Raw genomic sequence first — 25,896 nt, forward strand, 5'->3', positions numbered from 1 at the left:
CTGTCATTGGCATACTTTAGCAGTGTTAGACTGTTGAGGGCTAAGCTGAACTAGTAAATATCTAAAGAGGAGGATGACAATGGTAAAGCAGCAGAGGATCATCAATTCACTCCTCTTCAGCTGTTAGTTTATGAGATGTAGAGGGTTGAGGCTCAAATGTGGTGGAAGGCGCGGTGGAAGGGGATAGCACTGGTGTTATTTTCTTAAGGAAGGCATCCATTGTAGCTTGCACAGTCTGTTTTTTTCGTTTTTTGTAAGTGACTTTGTAACATGCAAGAACGTCTGGAAAGTCCTCTCTCAACTTTAGCCAATCATTCCAAATTCACATCCATTTCACTGAACAGTTTCATACCATGTTCAATTGAGGCAAATGCCTCTGATATTGTCTTTGTCGCAAACTTTTGCTCTGGCTCTTCTTCAATTTCTTCTTCCTCTTCTGCCTTTTTCTCTCTTCTGCAAGCTCAATTAAATCTTCTACCATTAGCTCTACATCTTGTACATCTATGAGTTCTTGGATATCTTCCTCTTCAAGTTCTAAATCTAAACTTTTTTCCAGTTACACAATCTTTTTATTAATTTCCACAACTGCTCCATCTTTATCAAAACCTCTAAATGAGTTCACATACACTTTTAGGAAACTTTTCCAAATCCCATTTATACATTCTTTCTTTACCTCCTTCCATTCCCTTCCAATGTTCAGAATGGCATTCGCAACACTGAATTCCTTCCAGAAAGTTCTGAGCTCTTTGTCCTCATTACCCATAGCTTCAACAGCCTGAGTAAATGTGTTCTGAAGATAATAGGCCTTGGATGTAGCCACAGTGCCCTGATCCATGGGTTGTATGAGAGAAGTTGTGTTTGGTGGCAGAAACACCTTTTATGTTCTCATTGATATCTCCAAAGTGCTGAGGGTGGCCAGGACCATTGTTAAGAATCAGAAGAATTTTGAAGGGGATTTTTTTCCCTACAATATTCCTCCACTTTTGGAATAAAGCAATGCACAAACCAGTCTTCGAAAATGAGTATAGTCATCCATGCTTTCTTATTGTGCTGGTAATGCACAGGAAGTGTATATTTGCCAATTCTTGCTAATGCTCTCGGATTTACAGAGTGATAAATCATGAATAGCCTGAGTTTATACCTAGCCACAGTTCCCACAAGCAGAAAAGCCAGTTGATCTTTGTATGCCTTAAACCCTGGCATCGTTTTGCCTCTTTGTAAATGTAGGACCGTTTGGGCATCCGCTTCCAATACAGCCCCATTTTGTCGACATTGAAGATTTGATCCGGCAAGTACCATTCATCAACGATGATATTATGTAAAGCATCATTAAATTTAGAAGCTGATTCAGCACCAGCACTTGCTGCTTCACCGCCAATTTTCACACTATGAAAATTATTGCAGGTTTTGAAATGCTGATACCAGCTATGACTTGCTAAAATTTCTTTGGTGTGGGTATCATCCTAGTCTTTCTTTAGTTCCTTGAAAAGCAAGCACGCTTTTGTTTGAATGTCAAGAGGCTCAGTGGAATATGCTTGTGTATCTGGTCCTCCATCCATGTGACCAGTAACTGCTCCATTTCTTCAAAAGGCCCCTGATCTCTTCTTTGTAAAAATTGTGGAATGAACTGAAGCAGATGCCTTTACAGCATCCATTATCCATTTCTTGTCTTTAATGATAATGGATACCATTACCTGCGATAGATGCTCGTTAAGTACTATGGCCATAACTGCCTTTCCTGGGGCATTCTGGTTGATAATTTTCATTTTCTTCTCCAGAGTGATAGAATACCTCCTCTTCATCACACCACCAGCTGGAGATTCACTTTGGTATTTGGAAAACATGCTGACCTAACACAAATTTGCATTTTAGACAGTTCAAAATGGAAAAAAAATCATACACTAACACTGACCCACCTTTATTACGTAGACAGCAGGAGTGAATGAGGGATAGGTCAGGGTGAGAGATTTGCACATCCCAGCCTCTCGGGGAAACATATTGTACTGCAGTCTGCTGCCTGAACCCATCGTGCGAGATTTAAAGTTTTTGTCATGCTGTACAGTATTAGCATTGTCATCGTAACATCGAAAATACCGTAACTGTTATCACCATAGTAACTTTGAAATATTGCAACTCGAATCATCGTAAGTCAAAGACTACCTGTAGTATAAAATATTCAAAAAAATCCAAGATGAAGAAAATGGGAATCCTGACAACCCTTCACCTAACATGTAAATGTGCTCAGTTGTAAATTCCAACTCTTCACCTTGGAGGTGGCAATGATGAACTTTCTTGTGTAAGTAAACAGAATTACCTGTACCACTTATTTTTCCAGTGCTTCATTAAAATTTCACTTGATTTTCGTTCAATATTTCTTTCTTCCTTATTAACCAACTTGTATTAATTTACAAGGCATCTTAAAGGTAGGATGAGGTGGCTAACTGTTCAGTTAAGTGTATTCTAACCTAAACAATCCGGGAATATCACTGATCTGGTGCCCTGCAAGTCCTAATGATGCTGGATCAGTGATGGTTGACCTGTACTAAAAATGTGCAATCTGTGAATCATCTAACACAAGAAACTTGTAACAATGCTGAAAATTACTGCACTTAGTGTTACCTTAAATATTAAAAAAAAACACAAATCATTCCTGAAGTTAAAGAAATAACTCTACTTAACATTCAAGTAAATTTTATATCAACCACAGCAAAAGCTCTATGCCAACACATATTTGAAAAACATTCTTAAAAAATACAACCAGATCCAGCACATGAGAGCTTACTTGGAGCCTGCGTAAAAGCAACTGCTTGTTTATTTAGGAGACATGGGAGAGAGAAACAGCCTTCTCTTAAACATACACAGTGCATCTTACAAATCTTAAGGTATGTCAGTACTGCAAATGTTATCTATATCTTCCTCTGATGTGACAAGAATAGCAACTTAGCATCTGAGTATTCCTCCATAAAAAAATGTTATTGAAAATTACTGTGGATCTCTGGAAACAAAAACCACAAAAGGAACTAAGACATTCAATTGGGCTAGACAATCATTATAAATCTTTAGACAATATGTGAAAAACAAATGCATATAACCCGTACAAATACAAATACAACATAATATAGTATGCCAGCAATGACAACCAGCTTAGCTAAACAATTTTTTAACTTTAGGTAGCAAATACTCATAGGTGTCAGAACAAATATCTTTTATAGCAGGAACTAATTCGTCTTCAGTTACAGTTGGCCATTTCTCCTCAGCTGTAGGGAGAAAAGATTAATTACTTTGTGTCAACATATGGGTAAAATGCCTTGTGTGGCACACTTTAAGTAGCAAAAAAATCTTTGCAATGTCCTTTTGAACACTGGCAGTAATGCTTTTCACATTTTACTCTTTAAAAGTTCCCTCTGTTCTCTTCCTGCTTTGCAGTCTCACTTTAACTTTTTGCCCTCCAATTTTCAATTCTCTTTTGAGAATAAATTGTTTAGGCCAGCCCTATAAATCTTGAACCAAGACTCAATGGTCTGGTTTGAGTAATTTATAACAATAATGTATTACTAAATGTTACTTGTGGTAATAATTGTAGTTGCCTTGAGTGTTCTGATCACAAAATTTACAAAACAGGAGAATTACTACACCAGTATGTCTAAGATTTCTACTTTAATAGCACTACGCTCACTACTGCACTTTTAAGAGAAGTTGTGGTATACTGTATATAATATGCATTACAGTAGTATACTGTAACAAACAATTACAAAAGGATGACGTACTATAATAGGTTCAATTATATAGTAACTAAAGCTTAATGAAAGTAAATCTTATGCCAACCATACCTACTTTCAATTAAAATCTCATATGTACTGTGGTTGAAAGAATGTGGGTTTGGGTTTCATTAATTATATTTCTTTGCAGGAAGTAGAACAAATGAGATTTTAATGGTAATTTTAAAACATTAAATACTATTTTTAAAATTATTTTTAAAATACTATAAATAAATGTAAAGGAAAATGTTTTAAATTGCTGTTTCTTAGATATGGACCACTTGTTTACAAATGCCATTCTTTGAGATTTCTGGCTTATACTAATTACAGTAACATCTATTTTAAGGATCTGTCACCTCTTGTTCACAAGGCAAATATAGTTTGCTGCATTCAAATAGTGGGGAATGAGAAACTAAACTCCCCAATTAGCAACAGCTGTATCTGTGAATACAAAAATTTTTCACATTTTTGTACTCACACAAAGTGCAAATGGTAGATAGATACTGACTCGAACTCAATGATCCAGACACAGTACAAGAAACTTCATGTTTTCTCATTTATATCTCAGAGACTTGAAACTATTTTAAGTCACAAAGAAGCCATTTTGGTTGTGGGACAGTATGAAGAGGGTTTTGATAGAGTGACTCCATTTTCCATGCCTCAATTACTTTCAGCCCACTGGACTGTGGCGAGGCTGGGTGGGTACTATGAATAAGTAAGTAAGAAATAACCATTTTAATATAAAAATTTATATTCTATGTTATCTTACTTAACATTCATAAAGCTGATTACCAAATTGACAAGGATAGCAGGATAGTGCAGCACTTGGTAAAAGATAGTAAACCCAACCCACAGAAAACATGACTGGTTTTAAAGTCAAGACAAATAAAGTACTGTAATGGCAGCTTTGCTAAAACAGGAATTCAGTAAAACTCAAGAGGAGTAAACAGAGGTAGTTGACTACAGCATTTTTTTGAAGTTCTTTCACATCAAATAAAAAAAACTGCTGACATAATGTCAGTTATCAAAACCACAGTGTATTTTTGTGTCATGTGGAAATTATATTAAATTTTAACTAGTACACTAAACTTGTTCAACTTTTCTAGTGAAATTTTTTCTTTCTAACTATATCCTAGATCTGTCTTTGAGGAAGACCATTTGGTCCCTCAGAAGCAGGAAATGTTTACAGCACAAAAACCCAAAAATACAAATAACACCAAATTGAGAAAAGTCAATAAAATAATGAACAGACAGTGATCCTAGGTAAGGTTTAATACTTTCAGTTGCAGGAAAATGACAAAGGTAGGCTAAGTAAACCAAGGACCAGTGAAGAAACCTCATTCACAGAAGAAATAAAGGCACTACATAATCAAGTCCTTCCATACAGAATATGTAGTTAAATAATTTAGTGACTAAACATTTTGATTGTAATAATATACATGTAATTATATGTTGAGGTTGACAGAAAAATCATATCCATAGAGGAAAACAGACTTCTAGGCATTTACAACATAGCAAACACCCAAACAATGACTTAGTACGCCCACCAGAGGACTGGTAGAGCCCAGATGCATGGACTGACAGTTAGAACTGGAGGATCTTATTCTACTGTAAAAGGCTGAAATTTTGGGTAGATAATTACAACGCTATTGTACAATAATGAATTTGAGATAAAACATATACATATTTTAACCCTTCAAAGGAAGTTTGGTAGTTGCAGATGCAAACCAGTTTCAATCATAATTTTTCATATTTTTCTTTGTTTGCAACATTCTGGTTTTATATACAGTCAATCCCTGCCTATTCGCAGTTCAGGACTCGCGGCTTTACCTATTCAAGGATTTTTCTGTGGAACTCATCCCCAAATTATTTGCGAGAAATTTTCTAATTCACAGATTTTTTGTCAAGAAATATTCACTAATGATGTATTTTTCATATTATTTTCATGACTAAATACATTTTTATGATAAAAAATTATTTACTAATCTTCAAATATTAATATTAATGTACACACAGCAAAATATCATCAAAATGTATTTTTTTAATGCATATTAAATATTTAGGCACTGTACAGTATTTAACTTCTCAGTGTTTCTGTAAAAAAAGAAAATGGGACTGCTTCAATACTGTGAGAGAAAATGGCTGTGCCTGAATATAGGGGGAACTTGAACAGTTTTCACACTTAGCTGTAAGCCATATATTTTTACAGGTAATGTTGTAAGATGACTTTGAAATGATATTCAAGTGTTTTAGATAATAGTTTAAAGTATGTTCTGTGTAGGATGATAGTTTAAGGTATAAATTTTGTGTCTGAACTATTAAAATAAGTAGTTATAAACATTTTTTGAGGGTGTCTTTGGTGTTTGAACTATTTAAACAGCCAGTTATAAGCATTTTTAGAGGGGATGTCAAGCAGTCGCGGATTTTAGCTAATCACAGTTGGTTCTGGTCCCTATCCCCCATGAATACCGGGGGTTGACTGTACCATTTTCATATTCAAAGTGAAAAGACAAAAAAGAAAATTACTCACAGTAAAATGGTACATGGCCTGCTAGTTCACATAACGCCACTGCAAATTTTGATACATCCTTAATACCTGTCAATAAGAATAAAACATGAAGCACGCTAGTTTAGCACAATATTAGTATTGTGGTTCATCCTTACTGTCATGACACATGCACTAAAATAATTATCTTCAGTAAATGATTCAAACAACTAGAGTATTTATGAGAAAAACTACTATCTTGCCCAAAATGAGTAATGTAACTATGTATAAAAAAGGAAAGAATATTAGTGCCAGAAGCATATTGAATAAATTTAACAACTTTGAGGGGGTGGGGAAAGTAACATTCGGAAACGTAAGAAAATTTACAAAAACATTCCATCTGAGGTGAAATTTTAATCTTTAGGTTGTGTATTTGGGTTAAAGTACTTTCACTGATGAGGCTAACAGATTTGATAACAATATCTAATACAGGTTGACCATCACTAATCCGGCATCACTGGGACCTGGAGGGTGCTGGATTAGCCATTTTGCCGGATTAGCCATTTATTAGGCTAGAATACACGAAACCCAGTAGCTAAGCACCTCATCTTAGAATTAAAGTATCCCATAAATCAGTAGAAGTTGGTTAATAAAGAAAAGACAATTATCAAATACAGGTAGTGCTCGAGTTACGATATTTCGAGTTTACGATGGGGTTAGCAATTAATACCGGCACGAAAATACTTGGGAAATATTTTTAGATTTCGTGCAGGAGCAGGCAGCAGGTACAACCAGGCAGTGAGAGAGACCAACTTACAATAGAAAAACTTCTTTTGCTCCATCTCTTTATTCCATCTGCTAGTTAAAAAAGTAAAAGACAATGATAAAAGTATTGTTAGTAACGTTATACTCTTGTGTAAATGCGTACAGCCATAAAAAACCAACAGGAAACTGTTGTTTTGCTAATAATCATATCGGAAAACAACTGTTTTGCTTGTATTTCAACCATCGTATGGTAGTACACAATTACTGTAGTTATGTTACAAATGACGTTAAGTCCTGTACAATAGGACTGATATATTTTTTACACTATACCCTTATTTGCTTTGGAGAAAAGATCGGCAGTGAAATATACAGTACTGCTACAGTAACTTTAAGCTGTAAGTTGTAGCTGAAGCTGAGAAAACAATGTTCAAGCTGCTAATGACTATAAATTATCATGCATCGGCAACATGGATGAAACTCGACCATAAATAAAACTGGAGAGAATGTATTTTAATCAAAACTACTGGGCATGAAAGAATACAAATTAGTACTGTTTTCATGCCGATAAAAGATAAATATGTAAAGCTTGCATTATGATGAAATCAAGAGAAAATAGTGAAAGGAATCTTGATTTTTTTTTTTACACAAAACAAACATGCCCCCAAAACAGCCAGCCGCGATTCCCGCGAGCGTCATATATTAACAAAAAAAATAGCTAAATTAATTTCACAACAAGACGTATTTAAGGTATATTTCGACTTAAAAACACTTCGTATAACGAAAAATATCCGTGTCCCAAATAAATAAAGTATCCGTATTCATTCACGCCAACTAGAAGCAAGAAAAGCGATATCGATTCCCAAAACAAAACATTGATCGCAATTTATAATACAAAAGCAATATGAGAATATACGCAATTGGATACAATGTAGTAAAGCATAACTTTTTAAAAGATCCATGAAAAAGATGCACATTCGTTATGTTGATGTTTGTATAATACTGTTAATATGTGAATAGAGTTCAGTATAATGTAGGTTAGGCTACCAGTTTGTTGATGCAGCACACTGTGCCACCAAATCGGAGCGGCCGGTGAGCGAGTTAGCGCAGCGACCCAGGAAATTTGAAAATTACTGCGGAAACATTAGAAATTACTCTAGCCGAAATTTGTGCCGGATTACTGATTGTTCCGGACTACTGATTGCCGGATTAGCGATGGTCAACCTGTACTTTAATACATGAAATACTGTGAATACAAAATGTACTATACAGCAAACCCATGTATTCACAGTCTCACGATTCGCTGATTTCTCTGTGGAATGTATATACACATTATTTGCAGAAAATTTGCCCATTCGTGGTATTTTTCACTAAGAAATATTCACTAATTATTGTATTTTCATATAATTTTCAAAACTAAATGCACTTTTTGTGATAAAGCTCTCAAAATACTCAGGTATAACATTTTTAGAGTTTTTTGTGGTGTTTGAACTATCAAAATAGGCAGTTCTAAGTGTTTTTTGAGGGGGGTTTTAAGTATTTGAGGATTTTAGCTATTTGTGGGGGGGGGGTTATGCATCCCCCGTGAATACTGGTGGGTTTACTGTAGCTGTTGTTTTACTAAAGGCACATAAAAAATTCTTAAGTACCATCTCTTTAACAAATAATATATTAAACAGACTTGAGCATAAAAGGCAAGAAAATTTAAATAAAGCTGTACTCTAAAAAAGAATATAAAAATGAAAGTTGGTCTTACCGTATGATGGCTTCCTGCCCCAAATTACCAGTCTTATTGTACTATAAGAATCAGGAGAAGATGCTGCACCTATCAGTGGAGCTCCTCTAGTGATGAAGATGTTATGTGAAATTTCCTCTTCCAAAAACATCTTTACTAATGTCATCACACATCTGAAGAAGAAAAAAAGGAGTTATTTAAGATGATATTTCTTCATTAAAAATATCTGCATAAATAGGAGAATGTGTATAGTATAAAAATTTTACATTATACACTTATACAGTACACACTAACCACTTAATTATTCCATACATTTTTATAAAAGAACGGGTGAAATAGGAAATAAAATGTAATTGTAAACAACAAGCCCAAAAGAGTAGAAGAAAAGAATGGCGATGTAAAAGTGGGGCTAGTCTATGTAACAGACCAATCTTGAAAGATGTACAGCAATATTAAAGAACTCTAGGAAAATAGGATAGGTAGTCCTTAAGAAGTGAATGCAGAAAGTGGCACTCTACCTGAGAGGAGGAGGAACAATGGATCAGCAGAACAGTTTTTTAGGTAACTCCTACATGGAAAACCATCCTGTGGCAGAGAAAGCTTTGGGGATGATGTAGGAGCAGGGTTATTAATCACTCAAACAGCTCCTTATTCATTTCTATCAAGAGGTGGACAGTAATTTGAGAGTAATACTGAAAAGGTTAAAGAGAAAAATTAGACAATAAGTTATGAAGGACCAGTTTGGGTTCATGGAATATAAAGGGACAATTGCAACTGACATTCAAAAGGATCAATTGCTGTAAAGTACAGGACATCAAATAACAGAAATCTTGCAGTGGAATCACAAGGCAGCATTAAAGACTGAAGAGGAGCAAAGTGAATAGGTGGAGGTGAAGCATGGGGTAGGACACAACTGTATCATGTCCCATGATTTATTTTCATTGTATGGTTAATTTAGAATGAGGGAGACATGAGTGGTGTAAATGCTGGCAATCAAAATGTTATAACATTAGCTTTGCTGATGACACTATAATGATTGCTGATGAAGAGGAAAATTGCAAAAGTTGTTATAAGAGGTGAACTTTGTCAGTGAGGAAAGAGCACTAAATATCAATGTGGCAGACAGGTTGTAAAGTACTGACAAAAGGCCAAAAGCAAATTAGATAAGTTAAATTTTAGTGGCAAAGGAGTGAAATATTTGGAGTAATTTACCTACTATAGTAATCAGACAACATCAATGTGCATCAAGATGGGGGAGAAACAAAGTATGGGACTGAGGAACTAATGGTAGCATTTAATAAATAAAGTTTACTGAAAAATTTGAATTTATCATTGAAGAGGAGGAAAAGAATGATGAAAATATGTCTAGTCAATTTTGCTGTAATTTTGTTAAATGTGGACAATTAATAAGATGGAAAAACGACAGGAAACATAAAATATGTGGATGTGGACAGTTTTGCCTGAGGCATGGAAAGGTGAGAAAAGCATATGAAACAATTCTGAAGAGAAAGGATAGATAGAGGAAATATTAACCAATTAGAAGATGGCTTAAATCATCGGGTGTGTTAACTTGAATAGCTTGTTAACCCATTACAAACCTCACATGTCTAACAATAATAGGGGCCCAAAATAGAAACCATATTCTTAGGGTCAAGTTGGAGGAGGCCAAGGGCTATGCATCCCACTGGAAATAGCAACAAAGAGGAAAACAAATATTTCTTTCCATAATTTATGACCAAGTAAGGCACGTAAGGTTTTCTTTGGGAGGGGGACCTCCAGAAGAGACTACAGTAAACCCCATATTCATGGGGGATGCGTATCACATCCCCCCACGAGTGGCTAAAACCCGCGAATACTTAGAACCCTTCTAAAAACACTTAGAACTACCTATTTTGATGGTTCCAACACACTAAACAAAACTAAAAATGTTTATAAAGGTATTATCCTACTGACGATTTGGTTAGGCTCGAAAAAAACCATCGTTTGTTGGAAAAAACGTATCTCGAATATAGCCTAGCCTACACTAGGGTATTCAGTACCATGTACAGTATACATATGATTACAGTCCGTTAGTCCGAAGGCCCGATAGTCCGAAGGCCCGATAGTCCGAAGGTCCGATAGTCGTGAGGTCTAAGCCTTCCGAGTGTTTACTGGTTACAATTTTGCCGTGAGCTATGGAGGGGGTGGGGCTGATTATCCGTCGGGCCTTCTGACTTTCGGACTATCGGGCCTGCTGACTGGGACACCTTCGACTATCGGGCCTTCGGACTATAGGGCAGTCACCATACATATATGGTAGCCTAGCCTACACTATAAAGTATACTCTATACATACATGGTATAGTAATTACTAATATCAGCTAATTCTGGAGGTTCATGCAGAGTGACTTATGATAATTCAGTACAAAGAGAAATTGAATAACATACAAGAATTTGCTTAGCCTACACTATGGTATATCGTATACATATACGGTAGCCTAGCCTATATTATACTGTACTCTATATTCACATATATTTACATACATCATCATAACGAATATGCATCTTTTCCGTGGATCTTTTAAAAAGTTATGCCTCAATTCACTGTATCCAATAATAGTGTATATATTCTTTTATTGCTTTTGTATTATAAATTACAATCAATGTTTTGGTTTGGAAATCGATTATGTGGTAAGTTTATTTTGCTGTATTTAACTTAGTTCAGAGCACTTTTCTTGCTTCTAGTTAGTGTAAATGAATCTCTAGATACTTTATTTTTATGGGACAAGGTTATTTTTCATTATACGAAGTGTTTTTAAGTCGAAATATAACTTAAATACGTCTCGTTGTGAAATTAATTTAGCTATTTTTTTTCATTAATAGATGACTTGGCCATTTGGGGCATTTATTTCATATAAAAAAAATCAAGATTCTGTTCGCTATTCACTTGATTTAATCATAATATGAGCTTTACGTATTTATTGTTTATCGATGTAAAAATAGCAGTAATGTATTCTTTCATGCCCAGTAGTTTTGATTAAAATACTTTCTCTCCAATTTTAATTATGGTCGAGTTTCATCCATGTTGCCGATGCACAATAGTTTATAGTCATTAGCAGCTTGAACATCGTTTTCTCAGCTTCAGCTACAACTTGCAGCTTACATTTACTAGTATATTTCCTTGCCGATCTTGTATACATACCAAATAAGGGTATGATGTAAAAATATATCAGTCCCATTCTACTTAACTTCATTTGTTCTATAACTATGGTAATTGTTTATTAGCATAAGATGGTTGAAATACAAGCAAAACGGCTGTTGTTATACGATTTGTTGATAAGCAAAACAACAGTTTCTTGTTTGGTTGTTTATGGCTGTATGCATTTACGCAAGAGTATAACATTACTAACAATACTTTTATCATTCTCTTTTACCTTTTTAACTAGAAGATGAGATAAAGAGATGGAGGAAAAGAAGGTGGTCTATTGTAATTTGGTCTCTCTCACTGCCTGATTGTATGCTGCTGCCTGCGCCCACAGGAAATTAAAAAAAATTTTCTAAATATTGTCGTATTGGTATTAGTTGCTTACCCCATTGCAAAATCGAATTATCGTAAGGCGAATTATCGTAACTAGAGCACTACCCGAGTATTTTAATAGTTTTATCACAAAAAGTGCATTTAGTCATGAAAATGAGATGAAAATACAGTAATCAGTGAATATTGCTCAGTGAAAAATACCGTGAATGGGTGAATTTTCAGTGAATAATGTGTATATATGTTCCATAGAGCAATCCGCGAAAAGGTGAGTCCTCAAATTGTGAGACCGTGAATACGGGGGGTTTACTGTATGCCCCTTTCCCCTCTCTAGTCAGGCAGAATGCTGAGGCCTAAGTTAAGTCTGGTTAACTTAGTGAAAGTTAGACTGGGATGCTTCCTGGTGTTTCATCGGGTGATTTATATCAGCCAAGGTTAGGTTAGGTTGGTAGGGGGGCCCATGATGGTAATCTTCCTCTCATTCAGTAGGATATGTCACCTAAAGTATTTCACCAATTGTAGTTTTCTGATACCCATATCCACTTGTAGTTTCCTTTATAGTTTGATGCCATGGGTTAAACATGCACTTCTAATGAAAAAACAGGTTTTAACACAGGAAAAACCAATTTTTGCTGTTCATCAAGGCTGTGGATCATCAAAGTGCTACCCTTATTGTCTCACTGAGGTTCCATTAGACAGATCAATAAATATAGAGAATTCTCTTATAGACAGTCTAGGATGGAATAGTGCAATTGTTGGTACAGTGATGGAATATTGCATAACAACAACAGCACTTTATCTTGTCTACAGCTGCTACTGGAAGATCCAAATTCACCCCTCCTATGCACTTGTGGCAACAATGGTGTGGGTAGTCAGGGCCATATATAACTTGCCTTGTTTGTACAAGAAACTTCTAGCACAGATTCCAATGCCTTTATGGCTGGGAAAAAAGGTAAGTTTGAGAGTTGCAGCAGCTACCAATAATACTTTTTTCTACATCAAAAATGATATTTTCATTATAAAATTAAGTTTCACATATACTGTACTTACCAAGTAATTACATAGCTAATGTTTCTAATTTGCACAGCAACTTTTTAAAAAATTCATGGTATTCACTTCTGTTTTGCCTAGGTGACAGCCCCTGCCCTCTACCGGGAAACAGTTAAACAACCTGGCAGGTAAGCCCAATTTGTTTGTGCCCTTATGTCCATAGGAGTGGAGGAGGGTGGCCTGATTCTATAATTACTTCCTAAGTATATATGAAACTTAATTTTATTATGAAAATATAATTTTCATAAAAGCAACTTACAAAGTAATTACATAGCTGAATCCCACACTGAATGGAGGTGGGATACATGGACATATTCTGCTCCAAAACATTAAAGCATGGTAATGATTTTGAAGCAGAAAAAAGTTGCCAGTATTGTATGCAATGCTTGTTGTTTCCTTACCTGGTAAGAGAGATACTGCAGGTGAATACTGCCTCTGGTTGGTGCTCATCTTAACCCTTAGTGGCTTGGCTGGTGAGCTGTGGGTCGCCTCTACTTAAGAGGGAGCTTTGCAGTGGAGGATATGCCTGGTGGCTAACACAGCATACAAAAAAGGTGCCCTTGCCCTGGGCAGTACCAAAATTAAAAAAACAACCAGAAAATACCGTCACCTACTTTGAAAATGCTTATAAAAAACACCACAACCTATCCACTAGGACTAGTGGATACTCCAGGCACATTGTACCCCAGGCTCCCCAAAACTCCAAAACCCTAAACCAAGGTGAAGAGACAGAGACAGTAGGAGAGAAAGAGTTTCCTATAATTTCTCACCCAGTACCATGCCAGCCACCAATAATGGTCCCAAGGTACTTCAATCCTAGAACAATGTCCACTTCTTTCAAATAGTGAGAGGCAAAAATAGACCTGCACTTAAAGTAGGTCGACTGAATAATGGAAGTCAGGGACATATTATGCCTGAAAGCCAAAGAGGTCAGTGCCACTCTGATATCATGAGCTTTCACTTTAAAACTTGGTAAAACATCCTCCTGGTTCTGAGAATGTGCCTCTGAAATCAAATCTCTCAGGAAGAATGACAAGGCATTCTTTGACAAAGGACAAGAAGGGTTCTTAACCAAACACCAAAGGTTACAGGATGGACTCCTGATCTTTTCTGTCCTATTCTGATAATATCTAAGAGCTCTGACTGGACAAAGTACTCCCTCTTCTTACTCATGACTGAGAACATCCATTAAATTCTTAATAGTAAATGAACGGGGCCAGGGCTTGAAGGGGTCCTCGTCCTTGGTCAAAAAGCCTAGGGTGAAGAAGCAAACTGCATCTCCTAGGGAAAAACCTACCCTTTTGTCAATGGCTTGAATTTCACTAAGCGTTTAGCCGTAGCTAAAGCAGAGAGGAAGTGTGTCTTGCATGTGAGATATCTAAGGGAAGCAGAACAAAAGGGTTCAAAAACTGGATCCGTCAGCCACTTCAGGACCACATCCAGATTCCAGGAGACCAGATTGTCTTTCCTCTGTTTCATCGTATTGAAGGACCCTAACAGGTCATTAATATCCGAGTTCGACGAAAGATCCAGGCCTCTATGTTTAAAAACTCGATATCCTTTAATGGTGGAGGAAGACAAATTCCTAGAGTTCCTCAGGTAAAGGAGGAAATCAGCAATCTGGGTCACAGAGGTCTTAGACAAAGAGACATTGTGGTTGTGGCACCACCAACAGAAGACTGCCCACTTGGCCTGGTAGACGAGGCTAGAAGATTTTCACCTGCATCGTGCAATAACCTCTGCAACTCCCTTTGAAAAACCTTTTGCTCTGACAAGCTTACGGAGTGTCTGAAGCCTGTCAGAGCAAGAGCAGACAACCCTTCGTGGTGTCTTCTGCAGGGGGGTTCTCTGAGTAAAGACGGTTTTTGGGGAAGGAGTCTTGGACAGTCTACCAATAGCCGAAGAAGGTCCAGGAACCACTCCATCAGAGGCCAAAATGGGGATATGAGGGTCATAGTTTCATTGTGGTATGACTGAAACTTGTTTAATACCTCCCTGATCATGCTGAAGGGTGGAAAAGCATACAGATCCTGATTGGACCAATCTTGCAGCATGGCATTTGTTGCCCATGCAAGAGGGTCTGGGGCTGAACAGCAAAATAGAGGGCAGTGATGGTTCTTGGAGGTGGCAAACAGGTCTATAATTGGTCTGCCCAACAGCTTCCAAAGATCAAGACAAACAAGGGGATCCAGGGTCCACCCTGTGGGAAGGACCTGCTTCCGACAGCTCAGCTCGTCCGCCATAACATTTAACTTCCCCAGGATAAATCGGGTGACTAGAGTCACTTGATTTTGTTCTGCCCACAGGAGTAGATCTCTTGCTGCCTGGCAGAGAGAAAAGGAATGGGTGCCGCCTTGTTTTCGGATATGTGCTAAGTCCATGGTGTTGTCCGTACACACCACTACTATTTTGTCGCGGACCATGGTCGAAAGACACTGATATTTTGTCGTGGACCATGGTCAAAAGACACTGAAGGCCTAGGTGAACTGCTTTCAGTTCTCCCACATTTATATGTAGACTTTGCTGATCTGGGGTCCACGTACCAGATACTTCTTGATTCCCCAGTTGGGCTCCCCAGCCTATGTCTGAGGCGTCTGAATAAAGTCTAGGTCGGGGTTCAGAGGTTGAAGGGACTTCCCTTCTGACAGTCTTTCTTTTGACAGCCACCACTGTAGGTCCGTTTGATCTCCAGGGTGATCGGAAACATAAGTGTCTGGCTGTGTTTTCCTATCCCTGTTGACCTTCAGAAAGAAATGGAGAACTCTCATGTGAAGTCTGCCTAATCTGACAAACATCTCTATGGATGCCAGAGTCCCCAGTAGGCTCATCCACTATTGAGCCGAGCAAGACGAAAGGGCTAGAAAACTCTGGACTGTCTGAAGGCAGCTGGAAATTCTCTTGGGAGACAGAAAAGCCTGAAAAATCTGAGTTTGGAGTCATCCCCAAATAGAGGGTCTCTTGCGACTAGGTCACTTGGGACTTTTGCAGATTGATTGATAAGAAGGCCCAGTTCCAGGGTAAGAAGTTTCTTTTGTAATTCCTTCATGCGCTTTTCCTTCGATGGGGATCAAAGTAGCCAGTCATCTAGATAAAGGCTGACACTGATCCCTATTCAGTGGAACCATTTCGAGAGAGGAGCCAGGATTCAAGTGAATACTTCAAGGGCCGTAGAAATGCAGAACCAAAGGGCTCAAAACTGATACACCTAGTCCCGGAAGACAAACCTTAGATACAGTATTTACTGGAAGCTGGATGGTTCGGAATGTGGGAGTATGCGTCCTGCATGTCTAAAGTTATCATCCAGTTGCCCTGATGAATGGATGTCAGGACTGAATGGCTTATCTCAATTCTGAATTTGGTCTTCAGGACAAAATGATTGAGGACACTTACATCGAGGACTGGTCTCCAGCCCCCTGATGCTTTTGGTACCACAAAAATTCGGTTGTAAAAACTCTGTGCTGGTGTTCACAACTTCCTCTATGGCTGTCTTCTGGAAAAGAGAGAAAACTTCCTCCAAAAGGGCTGAATGTCTGTCAGAGCCTATCGAGTATGATGTCAATACGATGGGAGAAGTGACTAATGGTGGGCTCTCCAAGAACGGGATGGCATAGCCCTCCTTTAGAACTTTGATGGTCCAAGGCTCTGCTCCTGTTATCAGCCACTTTTCCCAAAACTCTAGAAATCTGGCTCCTGCGAGTACATGAAGGACTGCCTTCTAATTTTTTAGCACTGTCTTGGCAGAGCTCTTCTTAATAGACTTGGCCAGGAATCAGACCTTTGCCCAGGTCCTGAACAAAGGTCTAGGTCCACCTCCACAAAAAGGGCTGCTGCTGGAGGGGTGAGGAAGTCCTGGTTTGAAAACCAGACAAATCCTTGGAACGCTTAGACGACTGGGCCAACAAGTCTTGCATAGATTTCTTCTGTAGATCTGACGCAATTCACTTCACTGTATCCTGAGGGAAGAGGTGATGCTGGTCCAGAGGCAAGAACAACAGGGCTGACTTCTGCATCTGGGTAACTCCCTTAGAAGTAAAGGAGCACCATAGCTCTCTTTTCTTTAGTACACCAAAGTAAATAGAGCAGAAACCTCTACAGAGCCATCTCTAATGGCTTTGTCAGCACAGGAAAGAACACCGAGCCAGTCCGAGGTGATATCTCCTGTTAAACCCTGGTAGTCCTCTATTTTCTTGGCCAGTGTGCCCACCGTCCAATCCCGAAAACTAATGACTTCAAAGACCTTAAAAATGTCTTTAACTAGATGGTCTAGTTCTGCAGAAGAAAACATTATCTTAGCTGAAGAGAATGGTGAGAAGAGACGATGAGACTAGAGAAGTCCCCTTGGGAGGCAGCAGCAACTCCCAAAGAAGGGGCTTCACCGGTCATGTAAGATAAGTACCTCCTGTGAAAGATGCTTTGCCTTGCTCCCTTTTGGCCAAAAGCCAGTCTCCCATCTCCCTGAAGGACTTCTTGGCAGACAAAGAAAACACCATCTTGGGAAGTCTTTTTCTGAAGCCGAAGGAGGCGCAGGTTCTTGGTTGACCTCTTCCTCTTCTGAGGAGACCGGGGACAGGTTAGCATCCTGAGAAGTCTTGGGAGTGGAGGGAACTTTTACAGGCATGCAAAAAACAGTCTCTGTTCAAATTCCTGAGTTACAGTTTGACAACTGGATCCACCACTGAAGCAAACTGTAACAGGTAAGTAATCCATCCCAACTGTTGTTGGGAGACCTCAGACAAGTTTATTTTTCCTGATCTTGGCTTGAAAGAGAACTGGTTGTCTCTTGGGTTTGAGGCAAGACTTTTCCCAGTTGAACTCTCTTGACCAGAGTCTGATGACCATCACTTATAGGTTCTGTTAGCACTCCTCTCTGGTCCCTCAGACTAGCCAATCATCTAGGTAGACCACCAGTTGACCTCCCTCTTGTCTGAACTCTTGGATGACTGATAGAAACAGTCCAGGTCTTACTCATAATAAGCAAACATACTTGGGCAATGGTTGTCCTCTGTAACTTCCAGCACACGATGTGTTTGTTCAGTTTTGATAGGTTGAGGATCATCCTCTGTTCAGGAAATTTCTCTTTGAGGATACTGAAGAGACATGTCTGGTGAATGAATAAACATGTCCTTCTCTATTGCTCCCTTTCAGAGAGCCTTCTGGACATATTTCTTCCAGGAGGGCTCTGGTTGTTGGACATGATGCTGCATCATCAAAGGATAGGGAACACTTCCACTGCATGTGATAAAACCAAAAGATGACCTACAGCCTGTACAGTGCTCCCCCATTTTTACGTGGGAATAGGTTCCAGAACCTACTGTGGAAATGCAAAAATCCCCTCTAAAAATGCTTATAACTGGCTTATAACTGCCAAATACCTTGTACCCCTTAAACTAAAATTCCTATTTTAATATTTCATTGCTTAATTTGATAGTTCAAACAACAATATACCTTAAATTATCATACTTAAATAATTTAATATCATTCCAAACAAAACTACACCCCAAATCATCATCCCAAAAGACCCACAGTAACCTTACATTACAATACTCTCCTACTACTGTTACTCTTAAGTAGGCTATATACACTCCAAAAACACTTATAACTGCCTATTTTAACAGTTCATCGCCAAACTTTAGAGTTCAAACAAAAATGTACCTCAGACTATCATCCCAGAACACCCTAATATCATTTCAAAGTCATGTTGCAAAATTAAGTTCAAGCCTACAACTGTTACTCCTAAGTATCTCCTATCATTCAGACATGTAAATTTTCTTTGGCCTATGCAACTTTGCACACTGTTCTGCTCATACTGAATGTAATGCACTAGGCACATATATTTTATGTATGTTTTCCTGTGTTCTAAGATGATTTTGAAATGATATTCACTGTACAGGTACGTATTTTAGAATAGTACTACTGTGTAGCGCATATCTGAAATACAAGGGTACTTTTGATCGACGAGACACGTACATACAGTACCTCCAAACAGAATGCTAGGTTTGTTAATTACGTTGTGTTAGTATTTTAGTGATTATGTACAAATACATTTATAATAAAAAAATTATTTACTACGGTAAGTTGTTATTAATCTGAAATTATATTATTAGCATAATTTCACAGTCATCTTAAACATTTTACCCTTAAAAATATACAGTATGTATGAGAGAGAGAGAGAGAGAGAGAGAGAGAGAGAGAGAGAGAGAGAGAGAGAGAGAGAGAGAGAGAGAGAGAGAGAGAGAGAGATTTTTCAGTATCATTTGTAGCAATTTTACTTAACCACCAAATAGGCAACATAATAATAATAATAATAATAATAATAATAATAATAATAATAATAATAATAATAATAATAATAATAATAATAATAATAATAATAATAATAATAATATACTGTAATTTAAAAATTTATGCATTTCTATAATAAATTATGTGAAATCTTAAACAAACAAATACATACAGTATTCCCAATTTTTTCCAAAGCTCTGAAGTGAGGGGGAGGATGGACCTGTCATTTATATCAAACCTCTGACCGTGAAGGGTTGCAATCAAATATTTGACATATATGACAGGTCAAACCTCCCCACTCACTTCAGAGCTTTGGAAATGATTGGGAATACATATTTGTTTGTTTAAAATTTCACATAATTTACTAGAGAAATGCATAAATTTTTAATTACAGAATATTATTATTATTATTATTGTTATTATTTAATCTTATTAATCTTATTAATACAGTATTCAAAAATTAGTACTTATTATTATAAATCATTTATATATCATACAAATGTGGTTAGTCCTCATAATCTCCCAAAAATTTACAAAAAAATTCTTGTGCCATCATTCTCTCTCTCTCTCTCTCTCTCAGCATAGTATACATATATTTTAATGAAAAAACACAGTAATTAGTGAATACACAGTGTTGCTCCACAAAGAAAAGCGATTTGTGATAATTTTAGGGATATGGTCCAAAGAAAAATCAGGTTTTGACGTAGGAAAAACCTGTTTTTGGTAGTCGCTGTTGAATCCTCAAGGAGTTATCTTCCATCGTCTACCAGAGCTCCATGGTGACCAAACTAATATCAAAGAATTCTCTTCTAGTTGGTCTTTTGGCCAGGTATTGTGTTGTAATGATTAACATTATAACACATGATGGAGTATATAATGGACTCAAAGATAAGAGGTCACTTTCCCTTATCTTCAGCAAAGCTGAACCCAGTTTTTCCAACGTCAAAAGAGCCTGCAAAAAAGAGAAGTGACTATTGCCCATGCGCATCCGCCCTCTTGTTTACAACCGGGCCGTTAAAAGACCAAGGAGCCATTACTCTCTGTTGGTCAATGCAGGTTGATCCCTTGCCCAAATCCCATGCCTTTTCGTCAGGGAAGTGGGAGGATTTTGAGGACTCAACAGCAACTACCAAAAATAGGTTTTTCCTACATCAAAACCTGTTTTTTGATAGCATAGTCACTGTTTCGTCCTCAAGGAGCTTTACAAAGAAATTGACAGGTGACAAAAAAAGGCTTAAGCTCTCGCTTTTTAATCCCAACACCCCAAAGGAAATAACATTTCCAGTCCAAGGTCAAGCCACAGATTTCAAGTCCCATTCTTTATTCCAAATACTCTTCAGGTTTTGATACCAAGGAACAAGAAACTATACACAAACTTATATTTTAGGATGTAGTTCTACAGTGGCTTACCTAAGCATGCTGGGTTTGGTTGTAGTACTGTCACCCCTCTCCCAGCGATAGTTAGCATACTCACCGTCAATATGACCCCTGGTTTTCTGCCGCAGCACCTAGGGGTTAAGACTAACTATGCCACCTACTGATACACAGTGTAGTCAAATTTGTTCGAACATGTGGCAATAATTTAACTGATGACCACCCTGTACATTTGGAGACTTCTTCGAAAGAGACATTTCTGAAGAAGGCCAAAGACGTACTTACTTTCCTAACATCATGTGACCTATGGAAAGAGTGTGGATTTCCCTTTTTAATGAGAAAACACTACAATCATTCTCAGTCTTTGTAGGGAGAGTGGTTAGTTTGTGCTAGGGTGTAGGAAAATAGGACCTTCTGGGGTGTTTGCTGTGACTTCTAGGTAAACCTTAAGTGCTTGAACTGGGCATAATGTCTTGTCTGCTAAATTGAATTTTCTTATAAGAATGGATTTCCTTTTTAAAGGATCCATATTCTTGGCCAGGAATGATGGGCCAGGGGACAATAATAATTGATGGTCAGCTATTTGCTTGATGCATCATCCCCATCTAAGAGAGCCCAGTTCACTAATACTGTACGAGCTCCTGATGCTAATGCAATCAAGAAGATCACCTTTTGTAGCCTGTGCGTTGTGGTTGTATTGGGTCCACTGAATTGAGGGGTTGATAGAAGTCTAAGCACCTTGTTCAGGGACCAAGTAATTGGAAGCCTTTCGGGAGTGGGCCTTTGTAGAGCAAAAGACTGCAGAAGGGAAGTGACAACTTCTATACTGGAGTCAATCCCGAATCCATAAAGCAAGGGTTCCATTAATGCAGCCTTGTATGCCATGACTGTTGTAACCACAAGGCATTTGTCTTCAAAAGGGTATATAAGAAAAATAAAGTTTCTATAGAAATCTCAACTGGGCTCTCAGTATGGATATAATCTAACCATATCTTCCATATGGACTGGTAATGCTGGATAGATGTCCGTAATTTTTGCACTAGGTACCTAGCAATGTTGAGTGAGTAATTATCACGATAGATATTTTTTAAAAATCTATACGTGAAGGTCTCGGCTTAGAAAGGAGAGACTTTCCCTCCTACTGTCTGGGATAGAACAGCGGACGACAGTGGAATTGATCTTTTTGTCTGTTGTTGAGGTAATAGGAACCAATGCCTGTTTGGCCAATTTGGGGCTATTAAGTACACTATTCCTATGAAGGTTAGAAGTTTGCTCAAAACCTTTGAAATCTGGGACAATGGAGGAAAAATTATCGTCCTCCCCTTGTTCCAGTCTTAAGGAAGGCATCTCTTGCTGTTGCTTGACTGTCCAGGTTTGGAGACACATACATTAGGAGTTTGTGATTCTAGTATGTGGCGAACAGGTCCACTTCCAGTTGTGGAAGCATGTTGGCTATTATTTGAAAAGAGTGGTTGTCCAACATCCACTCTGTTGAGGCTGTCGTTTTCCTTGATAGAGAGTCTGCTATTACAATGAGACCCCCTGTGAGGTGAACTGCAGACATGTGCCACTTCCTTGCTTGCGCCATCCGAAGGATGGCTAACATTACCATATTGAGAGGAGGTGAATGTGATCCAGACCTCTTGATGTAGGATATTGTGGTTATGTTCTCTCTCTTCTGGAGGTTTGAGTTTTTTGAGAGACAAAAAGACAGCCATCAGCTCCAGGAAATTGATATAACAATTCCTGAGTAGCTGATCACCTCCCTGCCACCTGACAATCCTCCCAATGTCCTCCCAACCTGTCAACGAGGCATCTGTGAGTTTGTCACTCATACAGATGGAGGAGTCAGGGTGACCTGTTTCACCAGAGATTCCTTCCAAATCTAAGGCCAAAGTATCTCCCCAACTCTTTTAATCCTTTGATGAGGTCTGTCTTGCATCTTTTTTCTTGCATGCGATAGCCAGAATTTGTTCACATTTTTAGTTGCAATCTATGTATTGGATCTATTACTGATGAGAACTGCAGCAGGCCCATCATACATTCTGATTGCCATCTGGAAACTCTGGGCTGTGCAAGGAACCTTTTGAGGACTTGCCTTATTCTGTTTTGAGTATGATGGGGAGAGACAACAGGCCGTGAAGAGTATCCCAACACAGTCCCAGCCACTGAAAGTGTCTGCTGGGCGTGAGGCAGGATGTTTTCAAATTTATAATAAAACCTTTTGACTGTACTGTAGTCTGTTGACCATTGCTCTTAGGTTTTTCAAGCACTCTTTTCTTGTGGGCCCCCAGATCTTTTTGTTTGAGTTCTCGAACAAATACCGTTGCTAGTTTTGAAAAATATTCTTTAGGCAATGTTTAGCCCAAAGGACATGACTTTGAATCTGTACGTATCTTTCCCTATTCAGAACCTTAGAAAGGGGCGGAAGGGAACAGCTACAGGGATGTGTCCGTGTGCATCTTTCAGATCCATAGAAGTTGTCCAAGTCCCTTTTTGAAATGATTCAATGTACTTAGGCAACGGTAATTATCCAAAACTTTCGGCAAACAATGTGCTTGTTCAATGCTGATTGGTTGAGGATCACTCTTCTTTTGGATGAGTCCCTTTTGAGGACACTGAAGAGACATATACTTGGTGGCGAATATACAGAAGTTTCTCTATAGGCCCCATTAACAGGACCTTTCTGTACATATAAATAATACTGTCCCCCCACAGGGAAAATGTCCATTGTCTGTGATGTCATTGAAGCTGATCCCCAACCAATATAATTCCTCTTGGTATCTGCTTCCTCCTTTGCCTTCACCTTTGATAGCCATTCCAGGCGTTGTTTTTCCTTTTTCCCCCTATGGGATGGTTTTTGGACCTTGTGAAAAAGGATGGCCTTGAAGTTGTTGTTGTCCCTTTGCAGGGAATTGTCCCTTCTGACCACCTACCTGTTTTTTGAGGAAAAATTTTTGGGGTGACTGAAGGCTTATATGATTTTTTATCAAAGTGAGCCTTTTTTGGGGTTGGGTAAAGGGAAATTTTGGGTTCTTTGTTTCCTGAATTCCTCTTTTCCCAGAAGAGCATACACTGTACAATTCTGTTGGTTGGCATGCTCGTTGAGTTGAGCCACAACAGACTCCTCTAACAGGTCCTTACAGAAGGGGTTAGAATGTAATAATGCAGTGACATTGGAGAGTGATTTGATGGAGCTCTCCAATGCTTCCATTCACAATTTTATGCGCCATTCTAGGAAGTCAAAGAGTGCTTTCCATCGGGTTCTCATAAGACTTTTGGCCTCAACAGCAAAAATTATCCTGGGATGTTCTGGAAGCCTTAAGATGGCAACTTCCAGCAAGGTGGTAGAGGTTATAATGCTAAGGAGTCGGAGCCTAGCATAAAATTCTGACGAGGCTACTTGGTGAGCAACTTGGGTCTTATTCAAAAAGGAAGTAGAGATCCATTTTTCACTGACCTGGTAAAGAAAAGTAAACATCAGGCACGCATACCAAGAGACAGAAGGATCTTGTTCCAGAAAATCAGAAAGTGGAAAAAGATCTTGTAAAAAAAAGAATGCATGGAAAGTGATGGAGCTAAAAAGTAAGCTAGAAAATGCAGAGATTATACAGGTAAGAAAAAGAAAATCAGGACCTTCAGAAAGGACCTTTGTATCAAGCAAAACCCCAAAATGTTTTACTCACAGGCAAAAAAGATGAATAAAATAAGAGTAGAGAATAGGCCCTCTAAAATTGAAGGGTGATTAACAAATGAAAAAGAAATTATGTAACATTTAGTAGAAAGATATAAGGTGAATTCATCCTAGAATTGATAATGAAGATAATGATACAGAAATAAGAGATGAAAATAGTACATAGATATTACTGAAGCCGAGTGCCTATTAATGATTTAAAAATGGATCAGCAGGAGGACCAGTGGTGTTCCTGCCATTTTGTTAAAGAAAGTGGTTCATTCAATCAAGCTGCTCCCAATATTATTAAGACAAAGTATAGATACAGGCAAGATTTATGATGAGCATAAATTTATTACTGGATCAAGACTAGATTAATAATTATAGGCCTGTGAGTCTGACATCTCTTATTATGAAAAGTTTATGAAAGAGAAACATTTAATGAAAAATAGTTTGTTTAATATAGGACAACATGGTTTTGTACCCAGTGAAGTCTGTTAGTCCACCATGAAAGCATTATAAAAATATCAAAAGATCAGATGTGGTTTACCTAGACTTTGCAAAAGCTTTGACAAGGTATACCATAATATATTAGCGAAAAAAATTAGAAAACATAACATTGTGGATAAACTAGTTTGGATAAAAGAACTTTTGTAGTGATTGCTAACACAAAAATCGGATGACTACAGTAATATCCGTTGTGCCACAAGGATCTGCAGTGTTAGCTGCATTGCTGTTTGTGATTATAATTGCAGACATTAATGTTAGTAATTTCTAACACAAGAATAAGTAAGGAGACCTAGGAACTTCATAAAAGAGACCTTGGGCAGAGGTTTTATTTAACTCTGATAAATTTGAATCAATAAACTATGGTGATAAAGAAGGAATGCTATTCAGACAATCACAAATAAGGAAGCAGTTAAAAGACCTTGGTGTGATGTTGAATTGGCAATGATCAAATAGCAATACTATTGGCAAAACGCAAGGGAATGTTGTTCACTTCAAAACAAGAAAAGCTGAACACATGATTATGCTTTATAAAACATACATTATAGTCCATTGAATATTGCAATTAATATGGTACCCACACTACCAAAAGGATATTGCACAAATCATACAAAGGTCCTTTACAGCTAGAATAGAAGAAGTTAAGGACTTGACTACTTGAAAGACTACAATTGTTTATATAGTCTTGAAAGGAGAAGAGAACATTGATTATCCAAGCATGGAAACAGATGTATTACTCATGGAGCTAAAAATATCA

General features: G+C 37.9%; 1 protein-coding gene across 6 annotated transcripts in view; it reads right to left on the minus strand.

Moving 5' to 3' along the window:
- Positions 1 to 1,759: 1,759 nt before the first annotated feature.
- The window catches only part of LOC136850611 (GDP-D-glucose phosphorylase 1-like), a 243,843-nt gene continuing 219,706 nt past the window's right edge, over positions 1,760 to 25,896 (minus strand). For all 6 annotated transcript variants that reach the window (XM_067124295.1, XM_067124294.1, XM_067124293.1 and 3 more), the window contains 3 exons: positions 8,762 to 8,913; positions 6,289 to 6,354; positions 1,760 to 3,257 (listed from right to left, as the gene is read on the minus strand). In XM_067124295.1, the coding sequence (XP_066980396.1) occupies positions 3,145 to 3,257; positions 6,289 to 6,354; positions 8,762 to 8,913 (331 nt within the window). In that variant the 3' untranslated portion in view covers positions 1,760 to 3,144. The remainder of the gene's footprint in view (positions 3,258 to 6,288; positions 6,355 to 8,761; positions 8,914 to 25,896) is intronic.

The sequence above is a fragment of the Macrobrachium rosenbergii genome, chromosome 22 (assembly GCF_040412425.1).
Source record: "Macrobrachium rosenbergii isolate ZJJX-2024 chromosome 22, ASM4041242v1, whole genome shotgun sequence".
Classification (NCBI taxonomy): domain Eukaryota; kingdom Metazoa; phylum Arthropoda; class Malacostraca; order Decapoda; family Palaemonidae; genus Macrobrachium; species Macrobrachium rosenbergii.